General features: G+C 43.3%; 1 protein-coding gene across 1 annotated transcript; it reads left to right on the plus strand.

Annotated features, from left to right (window-relative positions):
* The first annotated feature begins 52 nt into the window (after positions 1-52).
* CDR2 (cerebellar degeneration related protein 2) lies at positions 53-25,140 on the plus strand. The gene is made up of 5 exons (XM_075830220.1): positions 53-308; positions 13,362-13,474; positions 18,594-18,742; positions 23,021-23,185; positions 24,223-25,140. The coding sequence occupies exons 1-5, from the start codon at positions 230-232 to the stop codon at positions 25,055-25,057; spliced, it is 1,341 nt and encodes a 446-aa protein (XP_075686335.1). The 5' UTR covers positions 53-229; the 3' UTR covers positions 25,058-25,140.
* Positions 25,141-25,792: the final 652 nt, after the last annotated feature.

Raw genomic sequence — 25,792 nt, forward strand, 5'->3', positions numbered from 1 at the left:
TTGTAAACAGACCCGCCCATTTGTAAGTTAGACGTCACGTACTTCAAATGCCACGTTGCGGCGCTGTTCGGAGACGCTCGCCTCTTTCCGGGAGGGTTCGGGGGATAGAGACGGGAGGGGCAACTTGAAGAGTCGAAGGTGCCGCTTCTTGAGCTGTCAGCATCAGCCACCGCCGCCTTGCTGCAGTCGGGAGTCCCGGGAGAGCGGAGCGCCATCCGACCAGGCAATCATGTTGACCGACAGCAATGTGGAGGAGTTTGAGATCAAGGAGGATGAGCCGTGGTACGATCACCAGGACCTGCATCAAGGTGAGGGAGCATTTAAAGGGCTGTTCTCCATGTGTAGCCAGCGTCTTGTGCACTCCTTGCATCGTGATCCACCCTTTATGTAGGATGTTCATGCTTCTTCTTGTCACATTGCTGGATCATCTTGGATCACTGAGCGGTGCAGAATTGCTGAGAAACTTACTGTGGTCTGAAATGGAAAAACAAGTAAATGATCATCATTTAGGGTATTTGTCCATGCCATGCAATGTATATCACTACTACATTAAATTCTATGCTGGCCATAGCTGTAACAATATGATGCGACTAAACACAGATCCGATTGTTACAAAGTCTTTGTATATTATATTTTTTGGAAATTATCATTTGAAATCCATTGACGTGTCATGGAAAAAAATCAATGTCATTGTGACAAGCTGGTAGACGTGAAGACTTGTCAATTTTTTTTTTTTTGTTAAAGGGACTGGTCTGAAAGATATTTGTAACCATGCGATGGTTTTTAATTGATAACCCGACACGTAAAATCTAACAAGAAGTTCTTCCCTTGCTCTGACCTATAAAATAAATCTCCATTAGCCGTAAATCGTTTCAGTACCATAGACGTAACGATTATCGCCTGCAGTCAGATTGTGGCTATAAACGTAATTATTGACATTTATGAGGCGCGTTAGATATGGCGGTCGTGGTGTCTTAAGGTGTATAAAAGTATTAGATCACTTAGTGGTTTTAATATTCTTTGTCTGGTACACTGAATTCTTCGTGTTTGTCGTATGTGTTTCACTTTGTAGGACGTTGCAGGTGATTCATTGGTTCCATCCGATGTTGTGTGTACACGCTCTGCGGTCTAGCGGATGTGGTGTGCTTGATGCAATCCCTTTTAAATTGCAGCACTGTCCCTTTAACAGCCAGTCCATCCCTTCCCTGTGCATCACTGTCGGTGCTGAAGAGTTCGTCACAATAACTGCAATCTCTAGCCAGACATTGGGTTTATGCTTGAAGATTATGATTAGGAGTAATTTATTAGGGACTTAAGTCTTTAAAACAGTCCGTGATCTATCGTCTTTCATAAATGTGTTCTAAGTTCTATATTGTAATTTTTCAGGAACTTGTGCACATTTCTTTCAAGTAACTTTTGACGGGTCTCTTTGACATGCCAGGAGATGGCATCAGCGTGGGTGTTATCACAAGCATAAAGGGCCCCATGGAGGCTTTTAACCCATTATTTGCCGCAAAATCCAGTACAATTCATGTGGATGGGGTTTTTAAAAACCCATCCACGTGTAACGGAAAAAAATATGCGTGGATTTTCAAATTGTCAATTATGCATGTAACACTGAATCGTCACAGACCGTGGCTACGTTCACACAGGGCAGATACGCTGCGTAAAAGTACAGTGTATCCGCCCTGGACCCCGCAGGGGATCTTAGTCCGAAAAACCGCACCAAATTGTGGTGCAGTTTTTCGGGCAGAACGTCTACTGCGGAAAACCACAGGTGAAAAAAAAGCTTACCAGTAGTCAAGGCGACGCATCTCTCTGTGCTGCAATCCAGCAGTCACATGGGATGAAACGTCCTCACAGGAGGCCGGGCTGCAGGACACCGGAGGAATGTGTCGCTATGGGTAATATAAGGGTATGTGCGCACACAAGTCTGAAAATACGGAGCTGTTTTCAAGGGAAAACCGCTCCTGATTTTCAGATGTTTTTGGAGCTGTTTTTCTATAGTCTATGGAAAAATGGCTCCAAAAAACGGCTGAAGTGACATTCACTTTTACGCGGCCGTTTTGAAAAAGACGGCCCTTCGGAACAGCGCTGTTTTTCCCATTGAAATCTATGGGCAGATGTTTGGAGGCGTTCTGCTTCCTATTTTTCGGACATTCTTCGGGCCTTTTACGGCCCGATAAACGTCCGAAAACACCACGTTCCGTGTGAACATACCCGAAGGCTGGATTCACACGAGCATGTTACGTCCGTAATGGACGGAACGTATTTCGGCCGCAAGTCCTGGACCGAACACACTGCAGGGAGCCGGGCTCCTAGCATCATAGTTATGTACGACGCTAGGAGTCCCTGCCTCGCTGCAGGACAACTGTCCCGTACTGTAATCATGTTTTCAGTACAGGACAGTAGTTCCACGGAGAGGCAGGGACTCCTAGCGTCGTACATAACTATGATGCTAGGAGCCCGGCTCCCTGCAGTGTGTTCGGTCCGGGACTTGCGGCCGAAAAACGTTCCGTCCATTACGGACGTAACCTGCTCGTGCGAACCCAGCCTAAGTGTTTCCGCCGCAAAAATTGCAACATCTGCTATTTGTTGTGGGTTTTACCTCTCTATTAAATGGGGAACAAGGACAACAGAAAACAGCGTTTCCGCATCATAAATTGACATGATTGACAGATTAAAAAAACGCACCGCGGATCAATCTTTGAACTGTTTTTCAGCTGATTTTTCTGCTACTGTATTGCAGATTTTCTGCAATGAAATCTTAAAGTCCGCAGTGTTTACGCTACGTGTGGACATACCCTATGTCTTCCGCTAGGTGTAAACGTAGCATAAGGCCGGTTTTAGAAGAGCACAATACAAATGCATTTTTGCTACCCTATTTAGCCCGCAAATTCCAACTTGTCTGTGGGTCTAATGACCGCCAACTAACCACATCATAGATCGCTATTTGCATGCGTAATACGGTTGCAATAATGTGTCTCTTCTAGAATCACCGTAAGATGTAAAGACCATTAAAAATCGAAAGTGCGTATTTCCTTTACATCTGGGTGACAACCGGTATGGCCAGTTACAGCTCCCACAAGGCAGCTGGCGCACAGCTTTCCTTTAGTCCTGAATGGCAAACCTGTCAGTAGTTATGCAGTCATATACCCAGACCCATATCGCTACATAATCCAGCATATCTAATCCGATAAACATTTTATTAAATGGGGAAGTTGTAGTTCACTTGATGGATCGTTTAATAAAGCGGAAAGTTGCCCATAATAATTCGCTTTTAGTACCGTTCCCTCTTCTAGTAGATAGAACTAATTGTGACCAAAGGATGATTTACAGCCCGCAATAATTGCTCCATGGTGAATGATCAGGAGCCTTCATATTAATAATTGACTTGTGTAAATGAGATAAAAATTAGTTTGGCAAAATGATGTGTGTAAATATATAGGCCAGTTGTGTAAAATCTCCATAAATTATTACATTATAAAGTCATTACAGAACGATTGTAAGAATTTCCCTAAATCCACGGTTGCTTATTTTCAATTGCACTTGGAAGGCATTATGGAAGTGTATGGTTGTCCGTATCATACAAGCCGCTACATTTTTTGCTGGTGAAAAGTTGTATTGTTTGGAAGATCACCCCATTTCTCCCCGGACATGAAGTACAGAGCTCCAAATTCTCTGATTCCCATAACGCAGCCAGAATTTTGGGAGTCGTAAATGGGGAATTCCCTTTTTTTTCTAGGATTCCCCTTTAATAACTGAAGCATGGCTGTTTTGTTCACGTAAGGGTATGTTCACACACAAACTCAAAAAGCTCCTGATTTTCAGAAGTTTTTTAAGCTACTCGCGTTTTTCATGACGTTTTTTACTGCCTTTTTTGGAGCTGTTTTCTATAGTCTATGAAAAACGTCTCTAGAAGTGCCATGCACTTTTTTTCTCACAGCCGTTTTTTTTTATGCGGCCGTTTTTCAAAACGGTCGCGTAAGAAAACGGCATGTCAGAACAGAATGCTCTTTTTTCCATTGCAATCAATGGGCAGATGTGTTGAGGCATTCTGCTTCCGATTTTTTCTGGCCATTTTTGGCCCGAAAAATTTCAGAAAATAGCCCGTGTGAACATACCTGAAGGCCTTCTTCACACGGACGTGTCCGTTTTGAGCGCGCAAAAGGTCCGTGTGGCATCGGCATATGGTGCGTGGCTGTGGGATTTTAGCGCAGCCGACATCTTTATGACACTCTGTTTTTATGTTTACTCCTTTTCATTCATTATTTTTACTACTGTTGCGCGAATCACACGCAGCACACGTGCGCGATTTGCACGCAACCATTGACTTCAATGGGTGCGTGCTGCGCGAAACACGGGCAAGTATAGGACATGTTGTGAGTTTTACTCAGCGCACATACGCTGGGTGAAAATCACTGACTGTCTGAACGGCCCCATCCACTTACATAGGTCCGTGCGACGCGCGTGAAAATCACGCGCATAACACGTTCGTGTGAATAAGGCTTAAGAATGAACTTAGCAGTAACCAAAGGCACCACAGTGATTTCTGCGGAGATCAGGTATCTGCATCTGGGAATAATGGATTATGCAATCTAAATTGTAATCCGCTCTGCGTGGACTCTAGAATGGACTGCTTCCACGCTGTTCACTTGGCAAGTGATGGGATTGTCGAGTTAATTGATTAATAATTAACTGTAAATATATTGTTTTGTTCATCACGTTCCTATGCGGCCTAGAAATGAGAGCATTGTTTCTAGAGAACATATTCTTCTCGGTAGAGGTCCATACGGCAATACAAGTCCCTGCAAATCGATACTGCGTAGCCGCAGGGGACTCTGTGTGCCACCGTACAGCTTCCTGCACCCGGTGTGTTGGGCCTAAGGCCTTGGTCAGGCAGTAGTATTTAGGTCAGTATTTTGTATCAGTTTTGGGAAGCCAAAACCAAAAGTGGAACCTACACCGATTAAAAAGGTATAATAGAAGCATTTGCATCTCTTCCGTGTTTTGGACCCACTCCTGGGGTCTGAATGAAGCCTTAGGCTGTAATCACACTTTTAGGCTGGATTCTCATGAGGTCATTACGTCCGTAATTGACGGAGGTATTTCTCCGCAAGTCCCGGACCGAACACAGTGCAGGGAGCCGGGCTCCTAGCATCATAGTTATGTACGATGCTAGGAGTCCCTGCCTCGCTGCCGGACAACTGTCCCGTACTGTAATCATGTTTTCAGTACGGGACAGTAGTTCCACAGAGAGGCAGGGACTCCTAGCATCGTACATAACTATGATGCTAGGAGCCCGGCTCCCTGCCCTGTGTTCGGTCCGGGACTTGCGGCCGAAATACTTCCGTCAATTATGGACGTAATGACCTCGTGTGAATCCAGCCTTAGTCTTGAGATCTGTTCTCCTGCCTGTCTGCTTTGACCAAAAACAAATGAATACCAACATAGGTAAAAAAGGAAGCGTAACCCCCCCCCCCCTCAAAAAAAAACAAAAAACCTTTTGGGGTACGTTCTCCCCTAGTGGACAGTGTGAATTCAACCTAGTGTCAGCGCTTTCAGATATTACTGTGATTGGAAAATAATCGTCCTAGTGCGCATGTTTGTGTATATAATATGTATTTGTTGGCTGAAATTGGTCCACGTGATGATACTACAAGACGGATGCCGAATACAGGTCACACTGACTACTAATGACATAGTAAGGTGACGTCATCACTATCACTTGGTAGATCGAGGTTCTCCTTACGTTTTATCTTTTCATTTTATTTTTTTTTCTTCTCTGTGACAAAGTAACAAATCCTGGGCAGGAAGTTATGTAGTCGCTGTCTTTTGTCTTCCTCATATAAACTTAGATTAATTTTTGCTTCGCTACCTTATGTCAATACATTCTTCCAAATCAACGGTTTCCCCAATGCCTCCAAGAATCCTGAGCATGTGAGCGTGAGATCCTGATTCCTGTTCGTATGTGAAATCACCTCCTCCAGACAAATAAGATTCACATAGTTCACATTCATCCAGTCGTCCTATACCTTGGGCAAAAAATCTTTTTCTTTTGTTTTTAGCTGACACGAGCTGGTCATAGATTCTAACTTCATAGAAGCGTACCTTAGGGATATTTTAATTATATGGGAATGTTTGTTAGGGTATGTTCACACTGCCTATTTTCAGCCGTTTTTCGGGACCGTAAACGCCCTGAATAACGGCTAAAAATATGGAGGCTGAACGCTTCCAAACATCTGCCCATTGATTTCAATCGGAAAAACCGGCGTTCCGTTCCCACAGGGCGTTTTTTTACGCGGCTGTTTGAAAAAAATGGTCCGTAAAAAGCAGTGCATGTCACTTCTCGAGCCGATTTTGGTGGCGTGTTTTTTATTGGGTCCATAGAAAAATCTCAAATGCAGCAAAAAACACCTGAGGCATAAAAAAAAAACAAACTGAAAATCAGAGGTTGTTTTCCATCAAACGGCTCCGTATTTTACAGCCATTTGTTACGCCATGTGAACACACCTTTTGAAAAACAGTTTTTCCTATTGAAATCAATGGGCAGACGTTTGGAGGCGTTCAGCTTCTGTGTTTTCAGCCGTTTTTTGTGGTGTGAAAAACGGCTAAATAAAACAGTGTGAACATACCCTTGTTGCGCACAAGCGTTATAGGTGGATTAGTTGCAATGCGTCTCTAGAAATATCAGTTAAAGGGGCCTGGATTTTTTTTTACATTTTAGTTTTTCCAGAAACTGTGCCACTCTTGTTCATGGGTCGTGTCTGGTACTGCAGCTCAGCCTCATTTACTTAAATGAGGGGATAAGATGCTTTATCATAACAGCCTGTGGATAAGAGTGGCGCTGTTTTATCCCAGACAGCCTCTTTAATTTCAGTTAGTGTACAATAAGAAAAATATTGAAACGCCATTCTTTCATGGGTTATTTTGATTATTGGAGGGGTAGATGAATAACTGTAGACTTAGGCCTCGTTCACATCTGCGTCAGGCTGCCGTTCATGGTTTCCGTTAGACCTTTCCATCAGGGGAACCCATGAACTGCAAACAAAACGGAAACCATAGCTTCCGTTTGCATTACCATTGACCTATACTAAAGACTGCTTTTGTATTTTGGTTACTACTGTGTCGCCCACAATGTTTGCAGTGCTGTGCAGCTCCGTGTGAGCGGTTCTACAGTATGATAGACCGCTCTGCTCGTCTGTCTTGCCACAGTCCTGTGTTCGGAGATCACTACTATATATTATTGCCAGCCCCGAAGCTATTCATGAAGCAATTTATCTTGCAGGCATGGAAGTTTACCCTGACTTCAGCATGTGTTTACATCCGCTGGAGTAACCCAGAGTAAAGAAACAGGCAGTTTTTTCATCATAAGAAGTTTATCTAATATTATTTGGCCCTGTTCACATGGAGGCTTTTGCAGGCAGAAAAAAAATCTGCCTTTAAAATTCCTTTAGGAAACAGCAGAAAAAAAAACGCCTTCGCCTCCCATTGAAATCAATGGGAGGCGGTTTCGGCTGTTATTGAGCACTGATTCTGACGCGGTTTCCGCGCCAAATAACTGAACTGGGTCTTCTACATTGCAAGTTGTTTGCTGCTGATTTTACCAAAACCCAGACAACCCCATTTAGTTCGTGGAAAAGGGACGATGAGAAGCTGCTCTGAGTCGCCAACAAATGGCTATTGTTTCTAGTCCGTTTAACTCTATTCTGATTGACCGCCCATTGTGCTGTATTCAGGCTTAAAGAAGACTAACAAAATTTGGATGTCAAACAATGGCCTCTGCCCCTGCATTTTCGGAGTCCCTGTTCTACTACGGAAGCCTTTTGTTAACAACGTTCGGGATCATGGTGTCTTTAGTGTTGAACGAGAGATTAGATTCCTTTTTTAATAGGAGCCAGATTATCAAATATTCTGAATGATCAAAAAGTCAAAGAAAAGGATCTCGACCTGGTTTGAGGGTAGAAGACCACCTCTTGTCTTGAGGAACCCGCTAGGTTCTCTCCGCTCAGAGAAGGATCATTTGTTCCTCTATGTATATTTATTATTGCATTACTGTGCCTCCTGTATCTATATAACTTTACGTTTTGAATGGTGCGTGTGCGTATTGGAATGAATAAGAAGTCCATTTCTGTAGTATAATTTGCATAGCTTGTTTCTCATTGTCACATTTGTGAATGATCCTTCTGTGTCCTGTGCAGCTGTGCCCGGCTCAATATATTTAGTCATGGATGTCGCTTTAAGCCCGCACTGGTTTACCAACTGACATCTTGGAATGTTCTGCAGTTCACATCAATATGAGATGTCCCGACTAGATGAATTTATCTATAGTATGTGCTATTTTCTTCCAAGGTAAAAGTTCTCTGAACCCTGCCCCATGTGCTGATCTCAGGGGGTTGAAGACAGGATTTTATTCATTGGCACCAGGCCAGGAGTTGTTTTAAAAGTTAGGCTTCGTTCACATCTGCGTCAGGGCTCCGTTCAGGCGATCCGTCTAGAGCTTTCTGTCAGAACGGAACCCTGACTGAAACAAATGGAAACCATAGTCTACTAAGGTATTGGCTTCCTTCAAAACAACGGAACCCTTACACAATGGAGACAAACGGAAACCATTTGTATCGGATCCGTCACCATTGAAATCAATGGTGATTCAAATGGAAACCTATGGTTTCTGTTTTGTTTGCAGGGTTCTGGTCTGACGGAAAGCTCAGACGGAACGCCTGAACGGAGCCCTGATGTGAACGAAGCCTTAAATGGACACAGTTTTCAAACCACGCATGCTAATCTGATATATATATATATATATATACGGTATATATTTTTTTTTTTGTAATTTTACTTAGTTAAAAAAAATTTATTTTTTTTATCCACGCAAATTTTGTGTGAAGCTACTGCAACTAGGTGTCTCCCTTCCTGTAATCTGCTGTCCACCCCCTGTCGTCAAGCTAAATTCATCCCTAGTTACAGAGCAGAATTGACGGCTGCTGAAAGTATGTGTGGGGGGTATCTCTTCACTGCCTCCCTATGCAATTCTACGAAGGGGAGAGAGGGACACGCTGCTAATACAAGTCTGTGGAGATGGGTGGGGGAGCAGAGTGAGAAAGAAACACACGTGCTGCAGCTTCCTGGTAAGTGTTAGGGTATTATCACACGCTTGGCAAAAAACGTCTGAAATTACAGAGCTGTTTTCAAGGGAAAATGGCTCCTGATTTTCAGACATTTTTTAAGCCACTCGTGTTTTTCGCAGCGTTTTTTACAGATGTTTTTGGAGCTGTTTTCTATAGTCTATGAAAAACAGCTCCTAAAACATCCCAAGAAATGTCCTGCACTTCTTTTTCGCGGACATTTTTTTACGTGGCCGTTTTTCAAAACAGCCGTTTAAAAAAACGGCCCATCGGAACAGAACGGCGTTTTTCCCATCGGCAGATGTTTGGAGGCGTTCTGCTTCCGATTTTTTTGGGCCGTTTTTCTGGCGTTTACAGCCCTGAAAAACGTCCGAAAACACTGTGTGAACATACCCTTATGGTCTCACCCCAGTGCTGGATTCTAAATACCACTGCTCCTTACTGCTGTATAATCTCTGTGCTGCAGTGTGTGTATATATGATAGCAATAGGTGAGCAGGATTCTCTTCTGCTATATGTATAGAAGACATGATAGCAGTTAGCTGTTAGCTCAAAAACCGCTAAGAATTAGAGAGCGTGCCTGCAGAGAGGAAAACTGCTAAATAATGCAGACTAAGTGTCATAGAATGGCCAGAAATAGTGTTATTCCTCATGTACACACATATGACAGCTTATTCTGATAATATGGGTATGCTTTAAGTAGTAAAGGTTGTGTCGGAGATTTATACAAAATAGGTTCTCAGAGGCCCTTTGAAAAATCAAAGCCGGTACCTGATTGGTTGCCATGTGTAACATCTTCACTTTTCCTTTGCACAAGTTTTAAGAACATTTTATGTATCCCTCCCCTGCATGAAACGATCTTCCGGGCAGACCCTGAACTTCCTCAGTGGGTACAGCAAGGCTGTCCCTAGCCATACCCTGCGTGTATTTCTGTCCATAAATAAATACAGGATCCCCAAGATTATCACTTCTGCACTGAGTTTCGTAAACATTAGAAGCTCCAGTAATGTAGAGGACGTGTTATAGGCGCTTTAAAAAAAATATTACATATTAACCACTGATATTGGGTTCTGCAATCTTAGCGAGTCTAATATTTAACTTGGCTTCAATGTGGAACTTCCCTTTAAAACAAAACCGGTGTATATAACAAGATATTAAAGGGGTTGTCCACTACCGGACAACTGATGACCTATCTACCGGATAAGTCATCTGTACATGATCTGTGGGGGTCTGACACCTGGACCCCGCACCGTTAAGTCATACCTGCTGCCTCAGGGCACCAGGCGTCCATCTTGGAAGCAGTTGGCTCCGATCATGGAATAGCTGCTAAGCAGCAGTACTGAGAGTATGGATCCAACTGCTTCTGGCTCCGTACATTGCATAATGGCCATAACATCCGGTTCCCCTCGGGCCACCGGAGCAGCTGATCGGTGCGGGGTTCTGGTATCTGACCCGCACCGATCATGTGCTGATGACCTATCCAGTAGTAGACAACCCCATTAAGTGCCGTTTAATATGCAGAGAAACCTGGTTTTGTTTGGTAGATAAAACTGACCTATATAAATATTTCACCTTGGCTATTCCCTGTCGGTCATGTGTGGCACCTGATAGGCTGTCCAAGTTGATGTTTTGGTGTGATTCATAAATGGCGCATCTGTGTCCTGTACATTTTGTTGTTTCATACTTGTCACGGTCCTTTCTGGCATACCAATACATGTTACCAGTCAGATGAACCATCTGTTATTTATGCCATATTGGAAGATTGGTCCTAGAACGCCCGATCAGCGACTATATTTTTCTAGAAACCTAACCATATAATTGTAATAAACCGCATTTTTACACTGATCCACAAGTGTACCGTGTTTATCACCATTGGTCCAAACCTCCTGAAAAATCTACATAGATGAGAAGATTATTTCTCAATCCACTAAATTGCAGCACACTTTCAGAATTAACTATATGGCTAGGATGTATTCACACGTGCAGGTTTGTTTATGCATTTTTTAAAGCCAAAACCAGGCGTGGATTATAAAATGAGCTAAAGTATAAAAGACAGATACTATTTCTCTCATTTGAATCCACTCCTTGTTTTGGCTTAAAAACAAAACCCTGTAAGGTCAGGGGAATTCTCATTGCTGGTTGTACAGGATGTTGAAATAAAGCTCCGTCCTCTGTAGCAGCCATGAATGCCGGCGCGGATCACGATCACGATCCCTATCCTGCTGCACTATTCTTCCCTGTTAAATTCTGGATGTTGGTTACCGCTAGCAGTTCTGGGATTTTGGTCATTGTCCTATCTCGTGGATGTGCAGCAAAACTGAAGCAGGTAATGGATTGGTTATGCCAGCCAGTACTAGTGTCAAACTAAAATAGGGTATTTCAGCCCGAAAATTAAATTTTGCATTGTTCCGTTTCTTTGTGAGTAGTCTACTATAGATAAATGTAACCGCTTGCAGGCTACGAACGGACTATATACATTCGTGCGGTCTCCATATAACCATGGTTCCTTTGTACTCTGGATTAACATGGGTCCCGGAGGTCGGACCACCACCAAAATACTCAACTGTTTTTGCTCAGTAAGGGGTTAAATGTCCTGATTATGAACTGGTTAATGTTCAACAAGTTCTTATGACATGGACTTAGATCTTTCTCTGTACCTCCTTACAGTATTGATTTATAATTAATTGGTTTATTGTATCTGATGCATTTACTTCAAGTCTTTATAACTGAATATTCGAGTCACATTATTATGACCTCCTCCTAATTCTGACAGCGGCAGCGCGTAGGCCATGAAGGAGGTGATGTGTCGTGGGTATATAAGGTGTGTGATAGGCTGTCTGATTACATATCACTCGTTGTTGCCATGGGTAAAAGGGGCGATTATCAGAGTTGCATAAAGGGATGATTATTGGCTTTTGGGCCAAGGGTGGCGGTATTTCGCAAACAGCGCAGTTTGTATTGTACCGGGGCGCTGCCAGACATGTCTAAAACAACAATTCAGCGAACTGTACTGCGTATGGGGCTCTGAACCAGACGGCTGGTCACTACTCCTATGCCAGAAAGGTGCATCAGAAAAAAAGGCTTAAATTTGCACGGCTGTATCGGAATTGAACCACCGATGATTGGTAAAGTGTTGCCTTCTCCGATGAGTCACGTTTTCTGCTACATCTAACTGATGGACGTTGGCGTGTCAGGCGCGAAACATCTGAGAACAAACACCCTGCAACCATTGCTGTAAGGATGCAAGCTGGTGGTGGCAGCATTGTGGTCGTGGGAATTTTTTCATGTCCGTCTATGGGCCACTGATCCATGTGGAAGACTCTGAACCGATTAGGGTATGAATCTGTCGTTGCAGATCATGTCCCCCCCCCCCCCCCCATACATGCTGCTTCTCTTCCCTGGGGCAGATGGAATCTTCCAGCAAGACAATGCGACATGTCACACGGCTAGAAATGTCCAACAGTGGTTGGAAGAGCACGACCAAGACTTCAAGTACTTCCCTGACCCCCTAATTCTCCAGACTCGAACCCATTGAGCATCTGTGGGACCTCGATCGTCTTGTTCGCTCTATGGCTCCTCCCCCACGCACCCTCCAGCGAATGTGGGAGGCTCTGCAGTCAGCACGGCTCCAGATACCGGAGACAACCGACCACCACCTTATTGAGTCACTCCCAGCCCGTCTAGCTGCTGTCCGTGCTGCACATGGCGGTTACTCTGGATATTAGCTGCTGGTCATAATAATGTGACTCGACTGCGTATTATGGTCCGTATAGGATTTTTAGTCCTTTCTCATGAATACTGGTTACAGAATGGCTTGCAGGGCCTGAAAGTCCTTTTGTTAATTCAAATACAAGGTGGATGCATTTGCATGTAAAATACGTGATTTCTGACAATACACAGGTGCAGCGTAGACTACGCTCTATTCCTATTTTTTTACAGTCTGTTTGCTTTTTCCAGTTTTATATTTGTTGTTTTAACCTGCCCCAGCACCTCCCAGATTAAGGTAACAATACCGCGCTAGCTTTTTACAGGGCAATATAATCTTATAATTGTGCGCGTTTGGTTTTTGCAAACCATAGTCAATCCTTTAATAAATTTTATACCTTCCTTTTTTTTTTTTTTTTTTTTTTTTTTCTGGTTTGGTGTATTTGGTTTTTCTCCCGCAAGTATATGTATGTAATATAGATAGATTTGCATATTTCCAGTTTATAGCATCTATGTTGTGTTTTATTATCAGATCTGCAGCTTGCTGCTGAGCTTGGCAAGACATTACTGGACCGCAACACTGAGCTTGAGGAGTCTCTGCAGCAGATGTACGCCACCAACCAGGAACAGATCCAGGAAATTGAGGTACAAAGCTTTTCCTGTCTCTCGCTGCTTTACCATTGTGTATTCATACTTCTATGCAGAGCTTCATATCACCTCCATGTGATGTCTTCGGTCCTTTCTTTACATGCTTGAAATGTCTGCTTTATGGGCATCGATTTAAATGAGATATATATCCTATATTTAATTTATATATATATCCTATATTTAATTTATATATATATCCTATATTTAATTTATATATATATCCTATATTTAATTTATATCCAGAGCTGTACTCAAAATTCTGCTGGCTTTCTTCTGATTTTATCCGATCTTGTTCCAGCAGCACCTGTTAGTTGAGTGTTCGTAAAGCACATGCCGTTTGGTGCATTATGGGAGGCATTATACATTAGTCTGATATTGCATTATAGGAGCTTAGCTGGGCTGATACGGGTTACTCTGTCAGCAAAGTGATAGATTCCAAGCAGCAGCTATTAGATTTTTAATTGTAAACTTTCAATGTAGAAGCTAAAAAGGCATAATGTAACCCAAGAATGGAAAGATAAGCAAAGTAAAATATTTACATTTTAAGAGGTTTTCCCATCTTGTACATTTATGGCATTTCCACAGGATACCTCTGGAACCCGCACCTATCTCTAGAACGGGACCCCCTGACACCCATCCTAACTCTTGTTTCCTGGCTCCGGCCTCTGTTTGACGAGGCTGCGTTTTCTGGGAAGTTACGGAAACTACATAGCACAGCAAGCTACGCTCGTTCTGGAGCTCATATCCTGTGGATATTGCATAGATGTTAAAAATGAGTACCACTTTAAATGTAAAGACAAATTCTACGGCATACTGGCTCAGTGTTTGCCAAAAGGACAATCTACATGCCTAATGGATGTTTTTTGCGTTTATACCAGGATCTTTACTGGCACACATGCCGAGTGTAGGGCCAAAAAGTGGTGTCAACGGGTTCTAACCTGTATTGGAGATGGAGGAAAGCACCACCAGCAGAGTCTGCAGAGGGAAGGGTGAATTGCATAGGCTGCATCAGATTAGAGCAAGGCGAGCACCCAAGCAGATTTCACAGACAGAGGGGAGGAGAGATCAAGAAAGAAAGCCGTACAGGAATGAAGCTGTGCTGATACATGAGCTAGTGAGGGCAACAGCATCATGGATTCACAGAATTCATATCCAACATGTATTGAGTCAAGTTTGCAACTAGAGGTAGGTTGCAAACTGCATATCAGGAGTTTCGGAAAATGAATGAAGGTATGGAGATTGCAGCCTGATACTTAATGCAACTTTTTGAACTCCCAAGTATCCACTAATGTATGTAAAAATATTTTTCCCAGTATCGGAGGGGTCTATAGCTTTTAAGCAAGCTGCAGGGAACTGTGACCACATTCTGCATGTGGTGCTGGTACACTGTTCATTGGTGTTGGGACTAATGTAACTACGTTTTGCATACAGCACTGCAGAATATATGGAAATTTATATAAATCATGTACTATTGGTTGTTGGCATTCGATTCCACATTTTGAATATCAGTGTCATCGCACCATTAGAAAGCTTTCTAAAAATAGGATGCTGTCAATCCCTCGTACTTCCTGTATGCCCCATAGGAAGGTGCTAATCTGAATTAGGTCATATTGAAGCACTTTAGGTTAATCCATACTTTGCAACAAATCCTTCAGACGTATGAAGCAGCTGTACCAGGGGCCTGTCTATCCTAGCACTGTCTGTGCAGTACCTGGGAAGGTGTTGACATATAAATATTAATAAACTGCCTAACAATCCGGTCTAGATTATTATCTTGGAAATTATAAGGTAGAGCATAATGGGAAATGGAGTTTATTAATATATGGATGTGGGTTACTGTACATATCCGGTGTACGCAATATGGGGGAAATGTATTAAGACTGGCACTTCATATGCCAGTCTTAATTAGACACGTTTTTACTCCAGTAATCTATCTTTTAATAAAATCGTATATTAGGCTCGTTTCTGGCCGTCCGTGCGTCAAAGTAAAATCTACGCTGGCATAGATTTGCGCTATATTTTATGCCAGTTTCTGATGTAATTCCAGTAAGTCATGTGGACTGGACTGTGGGGCGGGTGCGTCCATTTACTAAGTATGCCCACTTTCTAGAAAAGTATTGTAAGTGGCGGAAACAGCACAATTTTTTTTCGCACAAACCAACTATTGTGCCATTTGTGAGTTTTCTACGCTATAAAAACAAACAAAAAAAAAACTCCCCCTGTGTTCTTCTCTGGAAGTTATTTACGGTTTCTTAGTTTCCCCCTAGACTCTAGATTCCAGAGGGTAGGGTTGGGCAGTATTAGATGGGTTGTACCAAAATCCTCAATAGATAGTCAATAATTATCTGATCTCTGGGTGACCCACACTGGACCCCAACTGATCACAAGAATGAGGGTCCTGAACCCCCTGTTCCTACTCTGAACCCACCATGGTGAGGAGGAACTTTATCGGAGCGGCGGTTAAGCATCTAATGTGTATCGCGGTGTCCTGACTAACCCCCCCCCCCCCCCAACTTCTCGCCCCGACGGCAGATGTCACTGGAGAGTAGGGTTGTTCATGTTGAATTCCGACATGCCCGATCCTTTTTGTTTGCACAGAGATAAGCTGCTGCCAGATGAGTGTGGCAGCGGTGTTACTCCTTATCCCTATTGTCGGCCAAATAAGCGTTTGGCAGACAGCTATCTGAAATGTATGGCCAGCTTTAGGTCTGGGAGTCTCACAAACAATAACTCCCTGTAACTAGTCCGTATCCTCCTCTGACATCCACGCTTGACTTTCCAGGCTACAGGGCTGGCAGGTGTCTGGCTGCTGAATGTGAGAGTCTCTTATGGTCTGCTGCCTTTCCCGTTGCTGCCAATCTCCTGCTTGATCTGGTCCTGATGCTGCTTACATTCCTAGGGCTGGGTGGCCTGGCCAAGGAAGAGTACCCAATCCACATAAGAAGTAACCTGACTACTCACACACTGCCCACAGAGTCTTAAAGCCGGCAATAAAATGTACTTTTACCGGCCTACTAGTGTATATGCTGGCCCGATGGTAACCCTAGCCATTGGTCTAGAGCAGGGGTCTCCAGCACGCGGCCCCTGGGGATGTCATCTGCGGCCCGCGGGACACAGAGCCGCTAGACTCTGGAATTCCCTGACATCGCTGTCCACATATGAACAGCGATGTCTGGGGCTTCCCCAGAGCCGGAGTCCTGTGCAGTGCGCTAGTATCGGCTCTGCTCCGGGACTCTGTGGAATTCCCTGACATCGCTGTCCATATATGGACAGTGTGTCAGGGTCTTCCCCAGAGCGGTGTCCCGAGCAGAGCGCTACTACAGGCTCTGCTCCAGGACTCTGTGGAATTCCCTGACATCGGTGTCAATATATGGACAGTGTGTCAGGGTCTTCCCCAGAGAGGAGTCCCGAGCAGAGCGCTAGTACAGGCTCTGCTCCGGGACTCCGCTCCCCAGAGCAGGAGTCCCAGTGATGTCAGGACCACAGCTGGAGTCCCAGGAAGAGCCTACTAGCGCTCCGCCCGGGACTCCAGATCTGGGCAAGCCTCTGACATCTTTGCGGCAGCATCTGCGGAGGGCACTGCGGCAGCATCTGCGGAAATATCTCAAATTTTAAACCTAGCGGTATTATTATAGTAATGTAGTAGTAATTTTATAGTAATGTAGAAGTATTATTATTATTATTATAGTAATGTAGTGTTATAGTAGTTCAAAAGTAATTTATTAACAATTTTGTGTTGTATCAAATTTGAAAGTAATGCGGCCCGTCGACGTCCCATTTTTTTTCTATATGCGGCCCACTTACCCTGCCGAGTTTGAGACCCCTGGTCTAGAGGAATCTTCTTGTTTTTTTTTTTTTTCTTTCTACATACTGTTTGTGACTACGTTTTATCGGGGGCACTTATACAGACCTGTTTTGAGGTACCAGGTGGGTAAATCACGAGCCCGTTTTAACACTGGGATGCTGGTACTTGTAAAAACATAAACAAACCGGCAAAAAAGAAGTGCCGCAATTTTTGCATAAGGCATCACGTGCGAAGTCAGATTCATTCCTATTTGGATTGGATACTCCTTTGCCAGGCTGTTTAACCTTAGGACTAGATCAAATGTAGGATTACAGCCGCCAAGGCAGGAGAGAGCCAGAAATGCTCAGATTTGGCATCTGGGCATGAGCACCCTAGCTGCCTGTGCAGCCTCGATAGTCAGGAGTGGAGGTTGGAAGAGGAGGAGTCTGATGGCCGTCACGTGTATATACTCCCTAAACCTGCTGGATATTTTTGGCCTATCCACACATCCCGGTTCTTATTTCATCTCTGTAGACCATTTGGTTAAAAAGCAGGCAGCCGTTGGCCCAGACTTCAGTCGCTAAGGTTAGGTTCACAACATGTTTTTACTATACTGTCAGTATACGTTTCATCTTCACCACCTGTCCTCATTGTGCCTGTGTACGAGTAACGTGTCCATAGTGGTGTTACGTGGTTCTATAGTCAATACTGCAGCGACTGCGCGTGCGTGTGCGTATACTCCGCAGAGACCTAGCCGATACCAGGAAAAAAACTGGGGGAACGTTTTAACAATTAGCCAGTAAAAAATTTAAATTAGAAAATGTGCGACTTAAGTCTTCATTTAGAAGGAATGAAATTTTGTTTAGCTACATCTGTCAATTCAGGTAGGTAGGACACCACTCAACACGTTAGGAGTCAGTACTACTTGGCAACTGTGTATTAGTGTTATTTTCTCTAGCGTTTAAGGCCTCATGCACACGACCGGAAGGGTTTTTACTTTCCGCAGATGCACGTCCATAGACCTCCGCAATTGTGGAAGCCCCCATAGACTTCTATGGGTGTGTCTGTGCGGAAAAGAATAGGACACGTTCTATATTTTGAGGATCATTTCTACGGCCCCCGACAAAAATCCGTAAATATATGGAAAGGTGTCAGTGGCCTATAGAAATGAATGGGTCTGTAATTACCTGATTTGTAAATACGGATGAAAACTACCATCGTGTGCATGGAGCCTAACTATATTGTTGTGGTACAAATTGTTAGAGGCGTGTGTGAATGTCTTACTGGAAAAAAAAAAAGTTTTACTTCATGATTTTATTTTCTTCCTTCCAGTACCTCACAAAGCAGGTGGATCTACTAAGACGAATGAACGAGCAGCATGCTAAGGTGTATGAGCAGCTAGATGTCACAGCCAGAGACTTGGAAGATGCCAATCAAAAGCTGGTACAGGAGAGCCGATCAGCACAGCAAAAGATTGTAAGGTAGGTGGCCTTGTAAAGAGGAAAACGTTCCATTCCTTTATCTGTGTGCCAGTGACCCACAACCTTAGAGGACAGTTAGGCCAGGTTCCCACGGGTTGGATATGCTGCGTAAAAAGTGAGCAGCGTATCCGACCTGGAACCCACAGCACCTTCCGTCCACAAAATCGTATCACATTGTAGTGCGTTTTTTAGGACTGAATTTCCGCTGCGGAAAGCAGCGCTTAAAAAAAAAAAAAAAAAAAAACCCAACCCAAAAACACACCGATACTTTCCCCCTCCATCTTATCTACGCATAGTGTTGCCATCTACGATAACTTTGCAGGCCATGTGACACTGCAGCCTGTGATTGGCTGCAGTGGTCACATGGGATGAAACCTCATTCCAGGTGCCCGGACTGAAGGACGGAGGAGGGCGTTCTGGGTAAGTGTGTTTTTTGTTTTTTTTTAAAGTCGCAACTCTTGGTTTTCTGTTGCGGGTTTTGCATCCCTATTGAATTCAATGGGAAAAACCCACAATAGAAAATCAACAAAAACGCAGCATAAATTGACATGCTGTGGAATTTAAATTCCGCACCACAGGTCAATTTATTAACGTTTACGCTGCATTGTTTTTTGTTTGTTTTTTTAGCAGCGTGGGCATGAGATTTTTTTTTTTGGGACTCTCATCCACTTTGCTGCTAAATGCTGCGGAATTTTCTCAAAAAATTCCGACTGACTATTTCTCTTTTTTTGCTGAAGTTTCTCTTCTAGTCCCCCGTTATTATTATTCATCAGTCTTTCAAAGTCCTTAATCTGTCCCTGCCATTTTTGAGGATAAGGCCGAGAGTGATACTTGCAGACAGTTGATTTTCCCGACAGAAGTTGGCGTCAGCAGGTCTACTTGTTAGCAGATCTCTACTGCAGATTATGGAGAGGGGTCTCAAGCGGCGGAAACCCCTTCTATGAGGTCTTTCTGCCCTAAAAAGGCAAATGGTTGTCTGATTTTAGAGGGTAGGATGGCTGTGGATTTCTAGGTGAGAACATAATGGTCTTCATTTTTCCATGGTGCACACGTGGAGTGGATAAAGAAGACATCCAGAAGTTGACTTTTTTTTTTTTTTTTTCTGCATTTCAGTGCAGGTAATTTTTTGTTGTGGCATTTTGCCATGTCTGATATATAGAGGGTCATGATGTCCATTTTTACCCTAAATATAGGGGCAGCACGGGAACTCAGTGGTTAGCATTGTTGCCTTGCAGCGCTGGGGTCCTGGGTTGCAATTTGACAGAGTGCAAAATCTGCATGGCGTCTGCTGGTCCTCCGTGTGTCTGTGAGGGATTCCTCCGAGTACTCCGATTCCATCCCACACTCCAAAAGGAACTGATTGATAATCTCTGGAAATAAAACCGGCAAAATGATTAGCTGGTTGTCGTTTTCTCGAAGGCCAAATTCAGACGAACGTAGAGTACACAGTATGACGGCCCTTAAAACAACGGGCGTCACATGGACGCATGTATTTCAATGAGGCCGTTGTTTCAACGGACCGTGTGAAGGGTCCGTTGAAAAATAGAAATGTCCTGTTCCGGTTTCATAGATCCCTCCATAGACTCAAGTCTATGGGGATCCGTGAAAAACGGAACCTGCACAGGGGCACCTCGGCCGTTAAAAACATCAAGTTTTTCACATGTATCCCCATGTTTGTGTGAATCTGGCCTAAGGGCTCATCACACATCTGTTAAGTTTTTCCATGTGGTATCTGTTGTGTTTTTTTTTTTTTTTTTTTTTTTAAGGGTATGTTCACACGGCGGGAGTCCGTAACGGCTGAAATTACGGGGATGTTTCAGCCTGAAAACATCCCCGTAATTTCAGCCGTACCGGCATGTGCAGGCGCTTGAACGCCGCGTCAATTACGGCCGTAATTAGCGCTGCTATTCATTGGAGTCAATGAATAGCGGCTCCAATTACGGCCAAAGAAGTGACAGGTCACTTCTTCTACGCGGGCGTCTATTTACGCGCCGTCATTTGACAGCGGCGCGTAAATATACGCCTCGTGTGAACAGACAAACGTCTGCCCATTGCTTTCAATGGGCAGATGTTTGTCAGCGCTATTGAGGCGCTATTTTCAGACGTAATTCGGGGCAAAAACGCCCGAATTACGTCCGTAAATAGGCCGTGTGAACATACCCTAAGATTACACACCGACTTATTAATTTCTTTGGGGACATGCACATATCCAGTTTTTTTTGCGGATCCGTGTAACCAGCCTGCAAAACTCAGGGCAAATCCTATCCGTGTCATCTTTTGCATATCCGTCTCGCCCATCCTAGTCTAGGGGTTCAATTCAAAAATAAATAAAACAAACCGGATGGCACACAGAACCAATCCGTATGCAGTCCGGTTTTTGCAGCCTTCTAAAAAGACTGTGTATATGAGCCCTAACTCAGGTCCAGAGTTACTGCTAGAGCTGAAAGGGGGTCAACTTTAGGGTGTGTTTACATCAGCGTTCGGTTTCCGTTGATGGGTTCCGCCAGACCTCTTCGTCGGAGGAACCCATAAACACAAAGGCAAACCATAGCTTCCGTTTGCATTACCATTGATTTTCTATGGTAATGCTTCTGTTGCTAATTGTTTCAGTTTGTCTCGGTTCCGTAAGGTTTACGTGTTTTTTTTTTTTGTTTTTTTTGTTTCGTTTTTTTAGTTTTTGTTTTTTAAGGAATCTGTAGCACAGTCCGGGTCCTGTGAGTGCAAGAGTGGGTATGTTTCCACTGCTTTCCATTATACCTAACTAGTGCTCTCCGCAGTATGGGGGGGGGGGACAAAACTGATGACAGACTACGTTTTAAATGGGACTTTTATATACTATGACCTCCTATGACATGACTTTACAGTTTGATAACTGTATCACATATTCTAAACTGCAATATGTATGCTGTAAATGTGATTGTGTGTGTGTGTGTTACTGACATTATTTAAAGTGGACCTGTTGCCCAAAAACACTCGCAAAGGGAATGGGGTCGGTGGGTACATAGAGGGATCCTTTAGTAAAAAATAGTCTTCCTTTTAGATTAGGGCAGGTATGTTAAGATATGTTAAAAACAGACCTAGTATAAAAAAATGTTACCCATTAAATGTCAAGTTCTAATCCGGGCTCTTTCTGTATCATATCTGAATGGTCTTGGCTGTGAAGAAGTGTCATGTAACCCTTCTCTCTGCCCATTCCCGGAGTGGGCTTATTGCAAGAAAAGCACATGTGCACCATCACTCACTACTTCATCATTGTTGGGGAATCTATAAAACTGACCGTGAGATATTTATTGTTCGTCTGGCTAATTTTTGTGGGATCTGCAGAAAATCTGTCATTGGTGGACCCTAAACATTAGAATATTGTGTCCGTACACGGAGCCTGCTCAGCAGCACATGGAGTCCCTGTGGTTTGTATTACAGAATTGGAGGGACATTGTGTGCTGCCATATAGTCCCTTCATATGGCACCGTATTCTCTCCTGGAAGCAGCGCTTCTAATAATTGGTATGCAATGGAACTTGCCACAATTTAGAATAATTTATTTATTTTTTGTCACAATGAATCTCCGAAGAATTTTTGTTCTGATGTTTTCAAAAATGCCCACAGGCAATGCGGTATCTTACATTGGCGGGTCCACTTTAAGTAGGCTTTCTCCTCCAGTGCAAAACTGAAGTGTCTTGACAGAAAGAAACGCTTAATATGCATTGCACCGCCACCTCCGTTTGCCCTTCACAGATACATCTGTGATGGAGATTTCTGAATATATCAACCATTTGTACATGAGTCAAATATTGATCTAAGACATGTATCAGTATTTAGTAAGCTACCAAAAGCACCTTGCTTTCTAATGGTCAGTTCACACAGTTTTTTTGGCGTGGAAACGGTGTCGGAATCCGCACCAAAAAAAAAAACTAAGTGCCCCCTCCCCCCCAGAGGCATGTTTTTTTTCCTGGCTGGCACTTGACCGCTTGCGGGGAAAAAAAAAAAAAGAGGCGGCATATCCTTTTCTGAGCGTTTTTTGCCTGCAGACTCCATTAGCTTCAATGGCCATGGGCAGAAAAAACCCCAGAAAAATACATACATGCAGGCAGATGAAAATCTCCCTGAAAATTCCACAAGGATTTCCGGGGCAGATTTTTAATCTGCCTGCAAAAAAACCTCAGTGTGAACAGGACCTAAATATGCTCCTGCAAATGTTTCTTAAATGGCCAAAATCCCTTGTGAACTGTATCTGGGGAGTCGATATCTTTGGTAATAATGAGGTTTTTCCTCTGTTTAGTCTAACAGAGACTATTGAAAGTCTGCAGATTCACATTGATGATCTTCAGAGACAGGTGGAAGAACTGAAGAAGTCGCGACGGGTGTGTGAGAATCGTGAGAAATTTGAGCAGTCAAGGTCAACGCAGAGTTTCCCCTGTCTAAAGGAGCTCTATGACATGCGCAAGTGAGTGTTATTCTAATGAATAATAGATAAGATATTGGATTTATATGCATTGGAGTTTCCTGAGAAACGGCTGCTTAAAAAGATCTGTCTTTATATTACATTATGGATTAAATATAAAGTATTTCTCAATGTGGTTCAGATCATAAAGTCTGAATGAAGCCCACATTAGAAAAAGTGACTAGTGCTGATCACATCAAATGTACAAGCCGACTATCCCCTCAGTGTGACAACTCTGTTAACCTTCCAGAATAGAATCCTAAATTTCACAAAACCTTTTTTAGTTTCCCCTTGAATTATTATTTTTTTTTTGTCTCATTCAGGTCCAAGCTGTCAATTGGTGCGAGAGGTAACCACTGCACCAACCCCAGGCATAGAATGTTTTTTACGGGATGCCTCTGTATAAGGAAGCATGGTCTGCTGTGTTTTCCTATACAGTTAGGCTGGGTTCCCACGTAGCGTAAATGCTGTGGAAAATCCTCAGCGTTTACAGTAGCGACAAAGTGAATGAGATTTAAACACCTCGTTCATACGCCGTTAAAAGAAAATCTGCTGAAAAAAAACATGTTTTTTTTTAATGATTACCTATCCGTGGGATAGGTCATCAATGTCCGATCTGTGGAGGTCCCACTCTTTGCACTCCCACTAATCAGTTAACTAAGGGTGCCGTGGTGTCTGTTCCAACGGCCGCCTCAGTGTTTACCGGGCACCGTGCCGTACACATCTGGAGCTGCGGTGCCTGTTATTGCAGCTCGGTCCCCTTTGCTTTAATGGGACCGGAACTGCACTCCCACGCACATCCGCTCTGGATGTGTACGGCGCTGTGTCTGTAAACTGACAGGATCGCAGTATTTGCCACTGCAGCCATTTCACAATCAGCTGATCGGCAGGGGTGTCTGGAGTTGCATCCCCACCAATCTGACATTGCCTTTCCTTAGGATAGGTCATCAATCAATAAAACATGTCTGGACAACCCCTTTATAAGGTTGTCTTGATAATTGTAAAGCATTTGCCTGAACAAATGTATTTCCCCTCTGCAGGTATTTTGTTTATGATCATGTCTTTGCTGAGAGGATCACATCTTTAAACACACAACCTGGTCCTCTTGAGGAGGAAAATGAGAACCTCAAGAAAACTTTGGCTGTTCTGGAGTCACAGTTTATCCTAGAATGCAAGAAGCGGGAGACCTTAGCGGAGGAATATAATCAGGTCCTGAAAGAAAATTCAGAGTTAGAACAGATTCTCAAAGATAGAGATTCCTACTATGCCCGGGCAGAAGAGCTGGAAGCTGAGGTGGCCGAAATGCGTCAGATATGTCGATCAGACAGTGTATTTTCAAGCAGTGTTGAAAAGCTGATACCAGAGTCAATCTTCATCTCCTTTAAAGAGACTTCAGAAAGGGACATGGAGTCCGATTCAGTTATACCAATCGCAGAGGTAGAAAAAAAGCCTCTAAAAAGAAGCAGTAGTGAGATGGTCCTGCCTACTGTCGCTGCAGAAGCCATTCGTAATGGTCATGATGAGACTTGTATCAGAAGGACTGAGGCCGTGAAGCAAAGGGGAATTTCTCTGCTCAATGAGGTGGACTCTCAGTACAGTGCTCTGAAAGCTAAATACGAGGAGCTTCTTCAACGCTGCCAGATTGAGGATGACTTCTTCAGTCACAAAACCGTCCAGGCCTCGAAGCTGTCCAATATGTCCTCACCAGACAACTCTCCACCGAACTCCCTAGATTTTGTTAAGCACAACCCAAGCTGCCCTGTGTCCCAGCCAGAGTATAAAGTTATTTTTCAGGAAATATTTAGTTGTATCAACAAAACCAAAGAAGAGATCAGCGAGCAGCGAACAAAATACAAACTTCTCTCCAACTCCTAGAGCAGCTAGGACCTCCGCATTCCTGAACTTCTGTATGTATTTTTCATCAATGTACCCACTACTTTAAACTAAACATGTTCATATGTATATTTCCTTCTAAATTATTTTTCAATGTTTTATCATTAAGACGTCTTATGGCTACCTCACTAGCCGATACCATGTCCAATAAGATGGTAGAAGAACCATAGAACGTGTAATCCACTTTTAGATGGTCGTCTTGTTTTCTCTTAAAAGCTTTAAAGTCTTCTCCTTGCAAGCACGGTAGCCAAGGAAAGTTAAAGTATCTGCTCTGGGTAAAGTACCATTTTAGTGTGACAAAACGCCACTTTCTTAGTACAATCCACGTGTAGTCTTCTACACAAAACGAATGGTTATTTTATGCATGACAGCCGTGGAGGAGCTGTGGTGTGTAGATTATATATCTGCATTAAGCGTAGTTGTATGATACCTTTTTAGTATCATTTTATGTAAAAGCTAAAGGTGGGATGGGGCCCTTATACTTAGTCCTATTAAGAGAACTTTTGAAATAATACTTTGACGTAGTATTAGTGAACACTAATATATTGCACCGATTTCTAGCTGTAAATGGTCTCTCATAAATGTTTTATTTTTTTATTTTATTTATATCATTACTATTTTTTAGTTCCCAATGTTTGGCATTTGCGGTTGTAAGATACAAATCTCACCTAAATGCAGGAACGCCATGGCAGACCATTTGTTAGCTACAAACCGGTG

Source organism: Rhinoderma darwinii, chromosome 6 (genome assembly GCF_050947455.1).
Source record: "Rhinoderma darwinii isolate aRhiDar2 chromosome 6, aRhiDar2.hap1, whole genome shotgun sequence".
NCBI lineage: Eukaryota > Metazoa > Chordata > Amphibia > Anura > Rhinodermatidae > Rhinoderma > Rhinoderma darwinii.